General features: G+C 42.7%; 1 protein-coding gene across 2 annotated transcripts in view; it reads right to left on the bottom strand.

Annotated features, from left to right (window-relative positions):
* atp2a3 (ATPase sarcoplasmic/endoplasmic reticulum Ca2+ transporting 3) overlaps nucleotides 1-18,174 on the bottom strand; it is a 51,375-nt gene that overhangs the window by 14,283 nt on the left and 18,918 nt on the right. For both annotated transcript variants that reach the window (XM_080482943.1, XM_080482942.1), the window contains exons 4-8: nucleotides 17,280-17,384; nucleotides 16,916-17,054; nucleotides 11,073-11,153; nucleotides 10,704-10,789; nucleotides 9,614-10,078 (exon numbers count right to left, since the gene is read on the bottom strand). In XM_080482943.1, coding sequence (XP_080339069.1) covers nucleotides 9,614-10,078; nucleotides 10,704-10,789; nucleotides 11,073-11,153; nucleotides 16,916-17,054; nucleotides 17,280-17,384 — 876 coding nt within the window. The remainder of the gene's footprint in view (nucleotides 1-9,613; nucleotides 10,079-10,703; nucleotides 10,790-11,072; nucleotides 11,154-16,915; nucleotides 17,055-17,279; nucleotides 17,385-18,174) is intronic.

Genomic DNA, 18,174 nt, shown 5'->3' with positions numbered 1-18,174 from the left:
CACAACTCCATTCCAGTTTGCTCAGAAGTGGAAAATACCCATGTAGATTTTACAAAAACAAAAGTTACAGGAGCTCAAACAAGTGAAGAAAAGCTGCAGCATTTAAAAAGGAAAATAATCGAGCTTTATGGTATGAGCATAGTGCAGGTGACTACCTCAATCTGTACAATCCAAACAAAATACGGCGATGACTCTTGTCAAGAGCTCCGTTTTTAACGTTGATCGTGCCGCCTTTTCCAGTAAAATGAAAGCATGACAATATGCATCCACCAGTCCTACATTAATCGCAAACGTTGTCGTATCAACACATCGAGCTGCTTCTGCAAAGTAACCCGCTAATGAGAGATAATCACCAAGGAGTGGTGCCTGGATAAGTATTCCTCAGCTCTCCCCCTCAAACACTTTCACAGAGGTGTTAATTCAATTATACGCTCCAGCAGCGTTAGAGGAGGTGTAAAAAAAACTGCATTGTGCTGTTGAGAGGTGTTTGATTTTCTTCCCAATGTCCATGTATACATTTACACTCCTGGATCCTGAGGGATTTCTCTTGTTTGTTTACTTTGAGGTCCAGAATTCCAGTATAATACATGAAATACCAGTGGAAAAGCCCAAAATGCAACAGGAGTCCGTTACTTCATGGTGATAAAAGGAGGACAATATCCTTCTAATGTATCCCAGTACAATACCACCTTTATTATCCGTTAACTCAGTAATAAATGCATAATTGTATTCCCACATTCCCACAGTGTCACTAAAACCTGACCAAGAATGATAAAGGCAAAATTTATGGGAGAGATTTTGCAACCAACGTAATAAACCCGAGTCTAAATCCGTCACTGAAGGTTGTACAAGTACACACACTTCACTCGAATGCAGAGTGATTAAAAAAAAATAAAAAATCTCTTTAGTCGTGTAAAGGTAAGGAGCCGAGTTCACAAATAACTCTACAAACTGGCAAAATGATACATAAAAAAATATATTCTTATATTAAGCAGGTATTGTTTTCAGTATGGCCTGTATTAAAATTTTTTTTAAGCCTTCCTCATATAAAACGATGTTCGATGCCCTAAAGATTCATCCTCTTTGTATTTTTGCCTCCATTATTAGATCGAAGTCAGCTTATTTCAGAGGGTGCAGAAGTAAAAAGACCAATTGCTTTCAAACGCAGCCTCAAATCAGAAAACAAAAAATAATGAAAAGTGGTCAATGGGAGTGAAAATGCAAAGTCGTCATGAACATATAATCTACGTTTATGAGTTGAATTCAAAATGAGTCTGTGCACCTCCAGCAGAGCGAAGGAAGTGATTTGTAATACACAAAATGTATTCTTGAAACGCAGCAAATAAATAAATAATCACTTTTTTGAAGGTCAGCCCACATTTTTCGCTTAAATCACATTTTGGAAACGACATTCAAATACAAACAGGAGCGTTTGAAATGAAAACAAAGGGCAGATCAGTGCAGATTTGTTTTTCTCATCTCAGTTTACCCCCTTCAGAGCAGTAAAGCCTCGCGTCCCCCCAAAGTAATTACTGACCCAAGATTGTCAACCATTAATGGATAATTACACATTAACCAGTTATTAACTCCGTTTGCTCATTCCGATCACGTTAAAGTGAAATCACCCATATAGACACTCATTTTGTCCTATAAACTTTTGTGAAAAGCGAATTTGCATATTTTTGGAGGATTAAAACATTAACGTGAAATATTTTTTGGCCTTTTTTTTTTTTTTATTCTTTGTCATTTTAGCTTATAGGTTATGAAGCATTTCAAACATCAATTTTATTGTAACTGGAGGGTACAACTATACTTTTAAATGCTTGAAACCTTTAAGTTTTAAAGTTCTGAGTGAAGATGTACCTGGATCTAATTACAGATGAGCAAGATGCTTCAGAAATGGTCAAAGCAACAACAAAGGGCCAGTTTACACGTCACAGATTCCAAGTTTAGCATTTCAAGCGTCTGCCTGCCTCACAACGGTGGGCCGGCCCACTGAAAACAGAACTTTTTGAAAACGACTCCCAAAGTGGAATTTTTCCACTGTTGGTCACAACTTGGTCGTGTGTCCATACGAATGTCCATTACCTCTCATTGTTAATGTTTATTGCGTATTGTTCTCTGTGCGCATGTCTGTGTGGTTTCATTACAAAAAGAACAAACGGCACCAGCCCTGGCGTGCTCACGACATCGTTTCTGCCGTTGCCGTGTAAACAGACATTGTTTTTCAGAACGCCGACGTGTAAACGTGAACGTTCTCTGTTACAAAAATGCAAGAAAAAGGCGACGTCTGTACAGCTCTCACTGTGGTCAACTAAAAAACCAAAATTAATATTGAAGACTACGACACAGAAGGACAAGCAGCATGAGCAGAGAATAAAAGGACTCGGACATGCGAGCTACACGTCATCAACTGCAGGTCATATCAGATAACCAAGCAGAGAGGATCTGAGCCAGTTCGTGAAAAATCACCTAACGGGAAAAAGGCTTTAAAGAAAAGGTCGCTGAACGGGCGCAATTCAAGCTGCAAGACAGAAGTGCACTGCCACCTCTTCTGATTATTTCCAGACATGTACGCGGCCTGGGAGTTGCGTTGCTCGTGTGTCGTGATGTGAGGCTTCATCGGTTCCTCACGCTGCCTAACAAGTGTCAGTCGACTGCCGGAAAACAAAGAGGAAGTCTGTGAAAGGAGGAGGGAGAGCTGGAGTCCCAGAGCTGTCCAAGGATCCGCTTTGTTGGCAAATCTTCCCGCTGAAATTCTCTGAGGAAGTGTGGGCCGCCACGCACCGATAATATATTGATGAGTGCAGCAGCCAGTGTTTTATATAAAGTAATGAATTAAAAAAAAAACACACCAGCAGAGATGACAAAAGCACTCAGGATTCATATGCGCTCTTGTACTTTAAGTTAAGTAACTAATCCGAGTCCGGATTTATTCCTTTATTTCAGTAAAAGTAAAAACGTAGAGGTGGAAGCCTTTCACAAACTGCAGAATACTTCTGTGGCTCAGCCAACACCAACATCCACATACAACACAAAGATGAATTTTCCTGAAAGTTTTGCTCCAGAAACTGATTAATTTATAAAAGACATGGGCCAATGGCAAAAGTGCAAATTTTCACAACATTAAATATAATCCTTGTTATCACAGTTTAGATCTTGATGTGGGTATTTAGGTCTAAAGTTTTAAAATACTTCAAGTATAAAACCAGTGTTTTGTCGAAGTCTGTTTCACATTGGTACACAAGCGGTCAATGAGTGCAATGGAGTATAATATCAAACTTCAACAAGCAGGACACAAGCAAACAGTAATAAAGTACTTAATTACCAATATTTTGGAAGTGAAAGGCTTCTGTGACCAGCAATTACTGGGCCGCCTTGAACTCTGACATTTTCAAACAGTTTGAACCAAAAATTGTCGAGGTTAAAACTAACAAAGAATGTGATATTTACTAAAGTACAGCCCCGTATCAATGGAGGAAGGAAAAGCAAAAAAGTTGACCTGATTCATAATCAGTGTTTTTGACTACTTGAAAACAAACACAAACAAATACACACACATGCACAAAAATCACAGTTAAACCTGCTTAAACTGGTGCTGCTGCTTGCATTGTGTGTGTGTGTGTCTTGACAGCAGCCATCGATTGTACAATGAACACAAGATGAACGGTCGCGTCAGATGAGAGGCAGCTGATGTTCCTCCAGAGCAGGAGCCTAAGAGGCGAGTTTTAACCTTTTAACGGGGTAATTATTCCCTAACAACTCTCCGAGCCAGCTGGGTGACTGCCTTTACTCCACTGCTGCTTTCAAGTCCAGACAAGCCCAAACAACATTACCTGCCAGTCTAAATCATGATTATTAGAGCCGCTATGTGATTACAGCTTCTGTCAAAAACATGCAATTTTACGTTTACGTTACAGTGACATCAACGGTGCTGATGTTTTCCAAGTGTCATTCCCCGACAATGCTGCACAAGCAACCACCTGGATGATAACGGCATGGGTGTGTGCGGATAAGTAGAGTGAAAATTACAGAATTCACATCAGGGAAAGTTCAGGATGCTCCTGAAATGGGAACGCAGTGCCAAACAAAATACGTTAGACAAAACTGGTCTGTAAGAGGCTCCAATCCGGCCAAAACACCAAGCAAACTAAGAATTTCAAGGAAAACTTAAGAGTAGTGGACACACAACAAATTATCATTAGTCTAAAATAAATGCTGTCAGTGTTATTAAATTAGCTGTCACCTATAAACAGCTATAGGAGAAGCTTTTTAAACATTTCACTGTATTTTGCACCAGAAGGTTTCATTACAATTCACTCTGTTGCGATTGTAGTGATTTTCTGTAGTAAATTTTGGTTTTGTTAAAATATAGACATTTTCATCTCTGCACCACAACAAAGAAAAACTTCAAAGTTTTAATCTAAAAAGGTCATTATGGCACTATTTCCCCAGTCTGACTCACTCAAGATTAATCTTTTACCAATTTAAATGTCTCTTTTTTTCCCTTTCCATCATTTAATTTTATTTGTATGTTCGAAATAAAGTTTTCATTCGTTCAAAACTGTGTACGTGGCCCCTGAATAAAAATGACATTAACGTTACTAGCAAACGCAATCATCAGGCAATAAAAAACAACTCATCTCTTGCTAATGATGTTTTCAACTCGAAAATTCCATCATGTTTCCATAAAAAGAGCACAGGTCATGGCTGTTTTGCACTAAACTTAATTTTAATAATGATCTGATTGTATAAAAGCTTTAATAAGACAATTACTAGTTTCTTCCCGTATTTACCACTTTATATAATTTTTTTTTTCCCCCTTAAGAATTGCATGGAAAAGAAAACCATGCGGGGAAAAGTCATGAACCCGGAAACCCGGGATGTTAATGCTGCTGCTCCCCCTGAAGCTTTATAACTGTTTTACCACCAATAGAGCATGAAACTCACCGCTCTGCCTGCTCTGGCGCCTAAAAAAATTCCGACTGGTGAAGCATTCTCACACGTAAAAAAAGAAAGCCACTTAAAAAAGGACATTCTTTTCCCTAAATGCAAAAAACTGTTGGTACATCAGCGGTGGTGGCTGACATCTGCTTTCAAATTAAACATCGCTCACGGCCAGAAAAACAGATTCCAGCCAAACTGAATAATAATAATAATGATAATAAGCTTTAACTACACTCAAAGCTAAACAGAGTGAAAAAAAAAAAAAGTAAAAATTTGACACACGAACCAAGTGAACAGTGAATGTCTGCGTCTGTCTGTCCGCCCTCACAATACGAGAGGGTATAATCATTAACTCCACAAGAAAGTGGAAACAAAATATGAAGGTATGACGATCAGCAATGGCGAGAGGCCAAAACAGTTCAGCAACATCGATCAAAGAATTGCGTTTCACAACCATTTTTGTCACGCTTTCAGAGGAAAACATTTCAAGGAGAAAAGTAACAATAAGAAATAGTTGAACGCAACAGGCCGCCTGCCACCGGATAGTCTGAAGCATAGAAAACTACTGGAGCTCGGCTCAACAGCAAGATGGAGGCAAACAGACAGTTGGAACGTGTGGACTGAACGTAATAATAGATGCTCCATGAAGTTTTTCTGGCAGCTCAATGTTAACTGACCCAACAATAACAAGTCTTTGAATTTTCTATTAGCAGTTTTTTACAGTCACTAGATCTGTTGGAGCTTCACTATCAAGGTGCTGCAGCACAAGAAAACAAGCACGAGGCAAAGCCAACAAACGCTAAAGTTTCAGAATGGCATTTAAATGCTCTTAACCCTCTCCGAGTTAAACTCCACAGCCCGGACAGTTAAAACGTCGTGACCGCTTAAATCTTTGTAGCATTATATCTTTTCGGTTCAGGACGCCCCTGCCCTTTAAACCGCTTCAATTATCTTCACTTCCTCTTTCCACCAAAGGTCATCGGGCCTCCGTGGATCTCCGCTCCACTATTCTGCTCCGGATCAACAACGACCCAATAAACTTCTGCAAAAGGCACGTCCAGCAGTGAGGCACGGCTGTGCTTCCAACCCGTGGTCAGTTTCCCCCCCACGATCCGATCGGCTGTGGTCTCCAAGGAGACGAGGCACGGTGTGATCCATGTGACTCAGGTAGTGATTTTCTACTGGCTTCCTCTGAGCTGCTGTGGGGATGAATGGCGAGTAACCCCGTTTTATGAGCGCATGAGAGGAGAAGAGGAAGGCAAACAGGAAGTGCAGTGTCAGAAAACGGAGGGGAATCCCTGGAAATCCCGCCGATGCGGGGAGACGCACGCAACGATCAGGGTCACTGGCTCGAGCCCAGAGCAGGACTAAAGCACAGATGGATAAGCCTGTGCAAACATGTGAGCACTTAAACCTTGACACACTAAACAGGACAGACTCTGGAATCCAAAGCACACGACAAACACACACAATTAAATAAACGACCCATCTCCAGGACCGTGTGATTATTAAAAAATAAATTAAATTAAACAATAAAAAAAGAAAAGCAGAAGTGTGATTCATCAGTGAGAACATAAACGTGTCACATGTCGTATCAGAGAGAGTTTAGGTGGAAAGCAGAAGGTCAATATTTGCCAGCGCGTCTGCCGCATGCTTTTTCTGTCCGCGAAGGGCTGAGCAAAGATCGCTGCTCTGCCAACCTCCTGCTGGAGGGAACTCCCTGCAGCTACGCATTAATCACAGACGCTCCACGTCATCCCGGGCAGGGGGGAGGAGGAGGAGAAAACCGCACAGAGCCCGTTATGCAGGAAACACAGTCCTCTGATACCAAACTCCATTTTGAAACTGACAGGAATTCCTAGAGAGGAGGAGCTTAAACACAATGTTGTTTTTCCATTTTAGCAGACAATCGTGAGCAGCGACCTCCTGCAACCAAACCAACACATTCAGACTGAAAGACATTCGGCTTCTGAGCCGTTAAAGTGAGCTGGGAATATCTAACAGTTGTGATGTTTACTGAGTGGCATCTTTGCAGAAGGGGGGAGGTGGTTAACTTTTTATCTGTTCAGCAAAGATTGTTTCACTAAATGTCAAAAAAAAAAAAAAAAAAATAAAAAAGTAAATTCCCTCTCAAATGGAGAACTTTTACTTCACTAAACTACTCCTTTGGGAAATGACTCAGGATTGACAGCTTTCTATCTGAAATTAACTTTCAGTTGCATGTCCTGGTGTTTAGTATTCACATTTACATTAAGAAAATCCAAGAATTTAACAAACCGCTCACTGATATCCACAGTAACGTCGTGGGGACCAGTAACCAGAAGGGATTGTGGGGTAAAGTTTCTCCTGGCTGGACTCTAATAATCTAAAAACTCTTTAATCTGCATTACGGTGATTATTTGATAAATGTATGACAGGGAAAGGTCATTCATCAAGTCAAAGGTCAGGATCAAATATCCACAGTCAAAGTAACAAAACTATAGTTTATTGGCCATTACTACATACCGGTTGCTACAGTCCTGTTGTGGATTGGTGGCATAGACGACGGGATGAATTAATCTGTTTTGACTATGAGGAATGAATTACCACGATTTTTCAACCCAAGAATTTTACTTTGTGCAGGAAGTGAGTTTCCAGACTGTAGATTTACCTCGACTCAAACCCGACTGAGCCTGAACCAGTTGTTACCTGCTGCCATTAGCAGCAGAATTTGCAATATTCTTAACATTCTGAAGTTGCTGAGGTTCAGCCGTTTAAAACACAACCTCTCTTTTTATACTTCAATGTGTCCAGTAAGAACTGGATCTGATCATTTGAGATTCATGTGGGAAATCATTGTACTTCAATCTGTCCTCATTAACCCAGGCCACACGTGATCTCCAGGCGTCGATGGCACCGCCGACTCCGGGGTTGTTATTTAGGGTGAGAGGTGAGACGGAGGATGTGAGGAGGTAACTGAGATTAGCTGTGTGTGTACACACTTTAACAGGAGCCAAGACAAACAGCAGTGCTGGCATTTACTCTGTGCTTAGAGTAAAGTCAATTAGCAAGCATCGCGCCCCACACACACACACACACACACACACACACACACACACACACACACACACGCACACACACACACACGCATCGCGCCCCACACACACACACACACACACACACACACACACGCATCGCGCCCCACACACACACACACACACACACACACACGCATCGCGCCCCACACACACACACACACACACACACACACACACACACACACACACACACACACACACACACACACACACACACACACACACACACACACACACACACACACACACACACACACACACACACACACACACACACACACACACACACACACACACACACACACACACACACACACACACACACACACACACACACACACACACACACACACACACACACACACACACACACACACACACACACACACACACACACACACACACACACACACACACACACACACACACACACACACACACACACACACACACACACACACACACACACACACACACACACACACACACACACACACACACACACACACACACACACACACACACACACACACACACACACACACACACACACACACACACACACACACACACACACACACACACACACACACACACTAAAAGGACAGGGTGAGGCCGTGTGCTTCTTGTGAATAACAGTGGATAAGATCTTTCGCTGTCGGTCGCAATCATATACATACACACAAAGCTATTTATACACTATAACCTGCACAATTGTTGGCGGCACAAGGCTCTGCATTGTGTCTAGTTTATACAGGCAGTGTGACATTTTGGAAACCCTGGCCGTGCATGTGCTCGCTGATAAACGGCGGCGCTCTGGGTAATGCCAGCCTGTACTACTCCACCTGCAGCCATCCCAGACCGGCTCAAGTGAATGTAAACATTACAACACCACAAGGATTTTCCAGCCTTGCTTAAATCCCCTGCTTGTGTAAAAAAGAAAAGAGAGAGAGAGAAAAAAAAAAAAAGAAAAAAAAAACATATCGGAAAGAACAAAGAAAAAAAACTCAAAAGATGGATGAATTGCTGGCATTAATAATTAACCGCCAACTGGAGTTCACCTCCACAACACACTCTCACAGGGAATTTCCACAAGTTTTTAAGAAAGTATTAATCATATGGTGGCGAAAAGAAAGTGTACTGTGCCGTTTGTGCTCTGAACGCAGGTCACTAAGCTAAACTACGTCACTGACATTCAGGCGGAAATGTATAGTTTGCGTTTTCATTTCAGAAATATTTTGCGTTTACATGGCAACGTTAACGAAAACGCTGAAAGCAACGTTTTCCTGCAGGGCCACTAGTGGGTGCTGTTTTTAGACTATAACTACACAGAGAGAACAGTATGCTATAAACAATAACAATGGCGAGTACAGGGACGTTTGTATGAACAGACGACACAGTTGGATTGATATTCCCGGTGAATAGACTATAAAACTACAAAGTCCCAGGAGAATATGGACGGAGAAAATCTCGTTATTGTCCATCTGCTCGCACATGTGCAGAGTAATTATTTACCACGACCGTGGTGCGAATGCGTTGTGGCAGCATACAACATACAACATCAAACTGAAGTAGAGATGGCGACTCACTCTGCAGACGGACATCTGGTTGGTGGTGAGCGTCCCCGTCTTGTCGGAGCAGATCACGGAGGTACAGCCCAGCGTCTCCACGGAAGGCAGGCTGCGGACGATGGCGTTCTTCTTGGCCATGCGACGCGTGCCCAGGGCCAGGCAGGTGGTGATGACGGCGGGCAGGCCCTCTGGGATGGCGGCCACGGCCAGGGCCACAGCGATCTTGAAGTAATAGATGGCCCCGCGCATCCAGGAGCCGCCGTGGACCGGGTCTCCAAAGTGGCCGATGTTGATGACCCACACGGCCACGCAGACCAGGGAGATGACCTTGGAGAGCTGCTGGCCGAACTCGTCCAGCTTCTGCTGCAGCGGCGTCTTCTCCTGCTCCGTGGCCGCCATCTGGTTGCGGATCTTGCCGATCTCCGTGGAAACGCCTGTAGCAACCACGACGCCGATGGCGCGGCCTGAGGCGATGTTGGTGCCCTGAGAGAAGTAAACAGGAAAATGACTAAATTTATGGTCTCTGACCAAAACATAGGATCTTAAGAAGTCACATTAGATCAAATGGAGCACCGGATCGCACATCAAGTTATTTATTTTTTGCACAATTTTAAACTGGGAGGTTTGAAAGATGGAAAAATAACAGAAATCCACTTTTCCCTAATGAATACATGAACCTTATTCTCTTTTTTTTTGTCTGGTCTGATGAGAACTGTGTACCCTCCAGTAACCTTCCTCTTCCTGTCACCTATGCCCTCTATATATCTGACCTGTGTCTAATTACCCCCCACCAAGTGACCAAAAAATACAACAAATATCTAAATAAACTAAAAAATAATAAAAAAATTGCTTCTCCAATATGATTTGGGATAAATACATATACTTAAGTCAATAATGTTAAATTAAAATGAGTAAAAATTGTTTTCTTAAAGAGGTAATTGCAATAAATCACACTTTTCTGTCTTATGTGCCATTTTGAATCAAGCAACAATAAATGTGTGATATAATGTAGAGCCTTAATCTTCAGTGGTACAGCTTTGTTTACTGTGACATCGGGTCATTAAATGGAGAAAGTAAAGCCTCAGTAGCTGCAGTGGATTGTGCTTACAGAAAACAGCATGTTCTTTTTGTCCTGGTTGACGGCTCTGGGGTCGGGAACAGGGTCAGTGTGTTTGATGATGGAGACGGACTCCCCTAAAGGAAGGGAGGAAAGGAGAAAAAAAACAAAACAAAATTAAGACAATAGTGGAGGATTAGCCGTGCATTATTACACCATGTTTCAACAGTAACGGAGCCAAACAAAGTTACAGTCGCTGCCGGAGAGAGAACACAATGTCATATCCAATATCACAAATGCACAATTGCGGAGTGCTGATAACATTAGGTCCTCCAGGATCAGACAATAAAGCTGCGAGGAAACACGCCACGCCACGTAATTATGAGAAAGCCCGGAGAACGGGAGTGTAGAGTGAACTACCTGTGAGGATGGACTGGTCTACCCGCAGGGTGGTGGACTTTATTGAGGTCACTCTGATGTCAGCAGGCACCTTGTCACCAACTGGAGAAGGAGAATAAAATAAAGACGGAGGAGGAGTGTTAAGAATGAAAACAAAAGCAGGCCAGTTTATTGAGGTTTGGCAGCCGGGCGGCATCGATGTGCAACGACGGGACTGAATTATCGCGACTGATTAAATGAAGTTGAATCATTACACTGGATGTATTTAATAAGACATCTTAAAAACGTTTCAATAGATGGAGAAATTACAATTGATGTCTGGTTCCCAATGACCTTCCTGCAAAGTTAATACATTCAAACACAAAGAATCAGGCTGTGCAGCCACGAGTCGCGAGTTTCGCATTCATAAGTTCTGATATCCTACATTACAGCTCAGTTACCATAGTAAAACTAGTTTTCTTAGATAATAGTAGAAGTCTTTAAAAATAAATGGTTAAATATTCACTTAGGACGGGCGTGTTAAACACATTTTAGTTCAGAGGCCACATATACCCCCAAAATATTTTGTGCCATAATAACTTTCAAATTAAAGTTTTTGTTCTGTGGTGGTGCAGAGAATACATGTCAATATTTCCACAGGACCAAAGCAATAATAATGGAAAACTTGAATTTTAACAAAACCTTCTGGTGCAAAAGAGTAAAATCTTCTCCTATACTGTTGCTTTATGCTGCTAAACTTAATAAAACTGGTGGGCCGCGTCGTAGCCTCATGGGACGGTCTTATGTTATGTTTAACACTCCTGACTTAGATCTTCCCCATTAGATGATTTATGAACCAAGCAAAGAGAGAGGAGACGTTTAGCAAATTATACAAAAAATATTTTTTTCCAATGAGTAAATGACAACCACACTTGGAATATGCGTCATTAGAAGGTGAGAACTCACTAAATTATGGAAATTCTTTTAAATCCTGATGCTCTCCAGGATATTCCACCTTTTACAGATTAATGGGCTGAATGATAAAGAGGATTATTTGAGATTATGGAGGACAGAGGAAGGGCTTGTGGATTCCTGCAGCAGCACCTTCCTCCTGAATATTCAGGACAAGGCGACTGATGCATCTAATAATGGATTTATCCGTTCTAACCAGTTTTTCTTCTGATCACTGCTTATCTTTTGTTTGATTGCTTGTCGAGTACCTTTTATTAAAGCGCGCTTACAAAAACAAAAAAGGTATTATGCAAAAAAACTGAGTTCGCAGGATGGGAATGTCTTCATAAAGCATTTGAATAAAGGGCTGAATTTTGTGCTTTAAACTTTTTAGATCAGCAGAAAACTACAGAGAATTCCAAGAGGGGAGTTTTTATAGTTGAATCAACACATTTTGGGTAGTTTTCTTTATGTCATAAACTTATAAATGATTACACTTTGCTTCTAGGGACAGTGAATTGATACTAATTTTGAATTCACTTATTCTCACTTATTACTTTCTCCTGCCATCCTAACATACAGACGCGGACAATGAAGGAACAGTGTGTGCTTCCAGTACCGCTGCTTTCTTGAGGAAAGGCCACTTGTAGCTGCAGGCGAGCGTAGCTCAGGCGAGCGTAGCTGCAGGCGAGCGTAGCTGCAGGCGAGCGTTCACTCCCGCCTTATTCAAGGTCCGTGTTCAAACAATAAATCCTTGAGCAAAGAAGCCCAGGCGGGCCGAGTTCGGGCTCCGGCTGCAGCCGCAGGTAAACAACAGCTCGATACAACCTTGATGGAGTCACGTTGCAGTTTTAAGGCGATCGATTATTTACCCTCCCGCTTTGTTCTCTCTTCACACTCTGTTACTCTCAGCCATAAACTACTGATACCTTGTGTATATATATGCAATGCAGAAAATGAAATGCAACTCATAAAACCTGCATATTTAGACGTTGTAAATGTCCCATCTCTCGCCAATAGTAATTCTAGAACAGTGATGGTTCAACCATTTCTCTCCGAGTCTGACAGAACGTCTTGCTCATTACTTTGTACAATAAGTGTCCCGGAGTCCTGAGCTGTCAGCGTCAATCCCAACACAAACTCGTACGGTAAAGCTGCCACGTCTCGCCAACTGGTTGAATTTCTGCATTTCACTTCTATAGGAAAACTCCAGAGGCGGCTCGCCCGCTGTACACCAAGCCGTGAAATCCTTTTGGAAGTGGTTCACTGTGAATGCTCATGTCTTGAGCTTTCTGCACTTCTCTCGACATTTGCTCGCAGACCTTAAGGGGGGATTTTTTATTTTTTTTTGTTCCTCTGACGGGACAGAACAGGCACTTAGAGGCAGAGAAAGCAAAATCTGTGCAGCTTAAAAGCCTTTGCTACCATTCCTGGAGGAGAGTGTGGGAAGGGTGGAGGGGGAGAGAAGTGTGTGTGTGTGTGTGTGTGTGGGAGATGGCTGGGGGATACAAGTTCACTGTAGCAGGACAGGCCGAGGGCAGATGAGACATGCTTTTCAAAACGCCTACCAACAGACTGCTGCTCCCACAGACACACAGAGTTCAGATAGTTTTACAAATTATAAAGATAAAAAAATAAAAACTTTCCTGGCTCCTTTAGTATCAAAATGTTTTTGAATCGTCACCTTTTGTATCTCAATGATCACTACCAAATTGGACCGCAACACCGGGTGAAGTCAGCCCGTTGGCGCGGGCCAATTTCTCCTTCCATTCGGTAAAACTGGACGCCAAACAAGCCGCGAAAGTCTTGCGTAACATACGGGAGAAAGGATGTTCCTTCACGTGCAGGATAACCGTGACCCTTTTCTGGCTCGCTGCAGGTTTCCCTCTCCTCCGGTCCTGAGTGAACCCTCACAGCGCTCCCAACAACCTGACCGCAGCACTCTTTTTAAAAAAAACATTTAAAAACAGAACGCCGGGGAAATTTCCAGTGGAGAGGCACAACACAACGGTGTCGTAACCTTGGACGCCATCGCCGGCAGTGGCACGGAGTAAAGCATGGCACAGCAGCAGCACTGGAAACTCGAGTAAGTATATTTATGGATTTTTCTCTCCTTCAAGGCACTTGCGGTCATCAGTGTCCTTTTCCAATACCTTGGCGCGGTTTGTTTCAACCCCCCACCCACCCACCCACCCACCACCACAACATCCCGTGGAACAAGCAGTGGCTTAAGAAGGTCCTGGAAATCAGCAAAGGGAAAAGTTAAATAACCAACTTGTTTTCTTTGTCACCGAGAGCCTGCATGTTCCAGGTCGGAGGGGTGTGCTCGGAGATCCCTGACACACATATCTTCGAAGTGAGGGGAGTGCCGTGTGGTACCTACCTCAGCTGTTTACCTCTGTTTTAAAGTGCTTAGCAACAACATTATGTCAGACAGAGCAAAGCGCTCAACATTACCTTCCCCTAGTGCAACTTCAGTCATTTTATGATCATAGTTTATTCAAAGAAGCAATAAAAAGTCTATTTATCTGGTAGAAATGGCACATGATCAGATGTTAGATAATTTATCAACATGCTGCTTTAACTACAGTAACACATTAAATATAAGCCGAAGGGAGGACCTTTCAGTTTGTCGGGATTAAAAAACAACCGAGTAAAAAGGTAAAAATGTCCATTTTAATTAGATAAAAAGAAAAGCTTAAAAACATATTTCAGTGTGACGTTATGTAATAAATGTAATGATATCCACCTCCATCATATTTTGGCTGTTCGGATCACTTCAGCGGCTCTACAGTGGATCATGTGATCTGTGGGTCTGTGTTCACTGTTCCTGAAGCAACGTGTAATATCAGTATGAAATTAGATTTATTATTTGCTGACAAATTAAACCACAAAACAATAATGGTGCACCAGTTACAGAGGTATCATATTGATCATCAACAATAGAATTAACAATTCAAACACACAAAGTGTCATTCATATTCTGCAATACTTGGATTTAAAATGAAAAAAATACTTTGATCCAATTTGTCCAGTTTGCTAGTGAAGAGGCTTCAATCGCTAAATATAATAAAGCAACAGGAGGGACATGCAGACCGTTTCTAAACTGATTTATGCACAATAAATCTTTTATATTACATACATTTCACTGTTGTTTAAAAGAAACTCTGCATGGGCGGCCACTCTATTCAATTCCTGCATAAGATAATATAAACCAGTGGTAAAATATAATGCTTAATCTAACGTGCAGTCGACATTGTTTGAAAATCTACAAACTATCAACAGTTTTATGTGCATACTGCTGATGATCAAGTAGAGTCACAATTTTCCAAGATTTTTTTTCTTCAAGGTAAAAGCTCCAATTTACTCCATATTTGTTATCGTGATCTTTTCTTCCCGTTACATTAATGGTCATTTTAACTCTTTTTACCATTTGATTTCACTAATCAGTTGCAATTAGATCGTTCGTTTCCTGTCAGTTGTTGAAAGCTTCATACGCTCCTAAAAATTGCCCACTGCAATATTGAGGATAAAAACTTGGCTTCTACGTCTCCTAATTACCCCGTCAGAGATCCAGCGGGCGGCTGCTGACAGTCGACCCCAACGTCAAACTTTCTTATTCAAACAGCACATGGTTCTCATTTGAAGTCTCGTCCGTCCCCAGCGCCGCGCCGTCATCACCGGTGTCAATCTTAACCCCTGGTGAACTCCAGCGCCACCGAGGCGAGCCCGGCGGAGCGGGGAGTGTTGTCATGGCGACGCCGGCGGTGTTGTCAGCGTGAGACGATGACGATGGTGGTGACAGGTGGGCGGGGCCGAGCCCGGGAGTCATTCGGCGACCTGTGCGGGCTTGTCCACGTCTGGCAGCGTACACACGCATGTGCGATTGGAGGACGCCGGCCGTGACAAGCCCGAATTCCAGAGAAGTTCAACCGCAGACGAAACGAGCGCGTTTGATTTAATGTAAACTGAACCCTCGCCGAGCGGATGGAGAATTTACCCCCCCCGAGAACCCGAGTGCTTTTCACACATCTGCCTCGACAACGGGGCTTCAGATGTCCCTCAGTGATTGTTATTTGAATGTACTATTTATTTTAGTGCTAAAATCGCAGGCCTCCGAGCAGCGGGCTTCTCTGAGCTGTGATTACGAATGAACGCTGTGACACACACACACACACACACACACCTGATCCACCTGAGACGCATCTACAACCGCATAAAGTTGAAGGATTACACTCTCAAAACCAGTCATGTTTATAGTGGAACGATCAACATAGTGCAGTGTGTGTGTGTGTGTGTGTGTGTGTGTATACGCGTGCTTGCACATTAAACTCTGGCATACACAGATGTTCTGAAGCCAGAGTGACAACAAGACTATATTTAGCCGAGGCTGCCCACACATGGACGATTTTACAGCAGGAGAATCGTGTGTGTAACATTGGGGAGTTAGAGGTGTGTGTGTGTGTGTGTGTGTGTGTGTGTGTGTGTGTGTGTGTGTGTGTGTGTGTGTGTGTGTGTGTGTGTGTGTGTGTGTGTGTGTGTGTGTGTGTGTGTGTGTGTAGCTGACAAACATCCAGCAGCGTGCAGGTGGTGAGACTGAGAGCATGGAAAGCAAAGAGAGCTGGGAAAGCTGTGGAAAATTAAACCGGGCCTTAAATACAAGCAGTGACCACAGCCACTTGCACAAATCCTCACAAGCACACACTCACAAACACACACTCGCCACACAGAGCAGCCCTGGCACCTGCACATTCAGAGGGAAGACTCTTATGTAATCCGCTCAGATATTCCAGCAGTGTTTCCAGACTCATGAATGGGTGGCAGAGGCTGTGTGTGTGTGTGTGTGTGTGTGTGTGTGTGTTTTCTTGGTGAAAGTGGCGTAAATGAAGTAGAGTAAATGAGTCTCAGTGACTGACGGCGAGGGTTTAGCTCACCTGCCACCTCCACGATGTCCCCCGGGACGATGTCTCTGGCTTTGATCCTCTGCACAGCCTTGCGGTTCATGCGATACACCTTCCCCATCTCCGGCTCGTACTCTTTCAGAGCCTCGATGGCGTTCTCTGCATTCCGCTCCTGCGCACCACGAACAAAGTTATTTGTAACACACCTGCATCAAAACTCCTTATTTCACCAAAGTTGTCCCAAAACCAATTCTGCATTTGGTAGCACTGATCCCAGCATCGGGCATCGAGTCCGATTATGTTTTTTTTTTAAACTCAGCATCTCAGCAGGCCTGTTTAACCATTGTTGGCGTTTGTAACCAACTGAAATCAGCCGCCCCGTGCTTGAAGATCTCACCTGCCAGACCCCAATAACAGCGTTGGCGATGAGGATAAGAAGAATAACGATGGGCTCCACAAAGGCGGTGGTGGTCTCCTCTCCTTCTTCAAACAGAGCCAACACCTAGAGGAGCAAACAGCACACAAAGCCTCAGTCCACATGTTATACGGCCTCTGAGCCACCGTCCCTGCAGAGGAAAACACATTTCAGGAGGAAAATTTTTTTCTTCTTTTCCGATTATCCAACAATTATTTTGAGCAACAAACGGATAATCTAAACTCCTGTTCAGCTCTTTTTTCCTCATGTTCTATTATGACCTAAACATCATCAGATGGCACCGCAACACTGGCAGCCTGTTGCAGAAGCTCCTGCTCACTATTCACCTTTTCTTGCTCATTTTTCTGTCTTCGTCTCCATAGTTCTCGAGTTCCAAGGTCACCGTGTTTTTCTCATTATTTGAACAGTTATCTTGCTTTATACTATTTTTTCTGTTGTTTAATACTGATTATTGTTGCATTATTGCTACTCTTATTACTGTCCACTTGCTGCTGAAACAATGCACTTTACCCCACTGTGGGGCAAATAATGTGGTCACATACAGAGGAATCTGATCTCAAAGACCAGTAAATCATAGCATTATAATATATAAAGAACTAGAACTCTAAATCTCCCTCTTTGTGTGAGTGCAACAAAGTATTGTTATGTTATTTAGAAGTTCACATTTAATGAATAATCCATTTATACAACATAACAAACCTGAAATTTGAATAAAACTGCAATTTCAACAAAATTCTAGCACCGTTCATCATATGCCTTACAACTTACAGATCACAGTGGGTTTTTGTATTCCACTATTTACATCTTCAAAAGGAGTAAAACATTTGGTCACATGTCGAGGAAGTCAATATGTAGT

The sequence above is a fragment of the Lipophrys pholis genome, assembly GCF_963383615.2.
Source record: "Lipophrys pholis genome assembly, chromosome: 16".
In the NCBI taxonomy this organism is placed as follows: Eukaryota; Metazoa; Chordata; class Actinopteri; order Blenniiformes; family Blenniidae; genus Lipophrys; species Lipophrys pholis.
The sequence above is the reverse complement of the archived record's forward strand: the minus strand, read 5'-3'. Positions and strand labels throughout refer to the sequence as shown.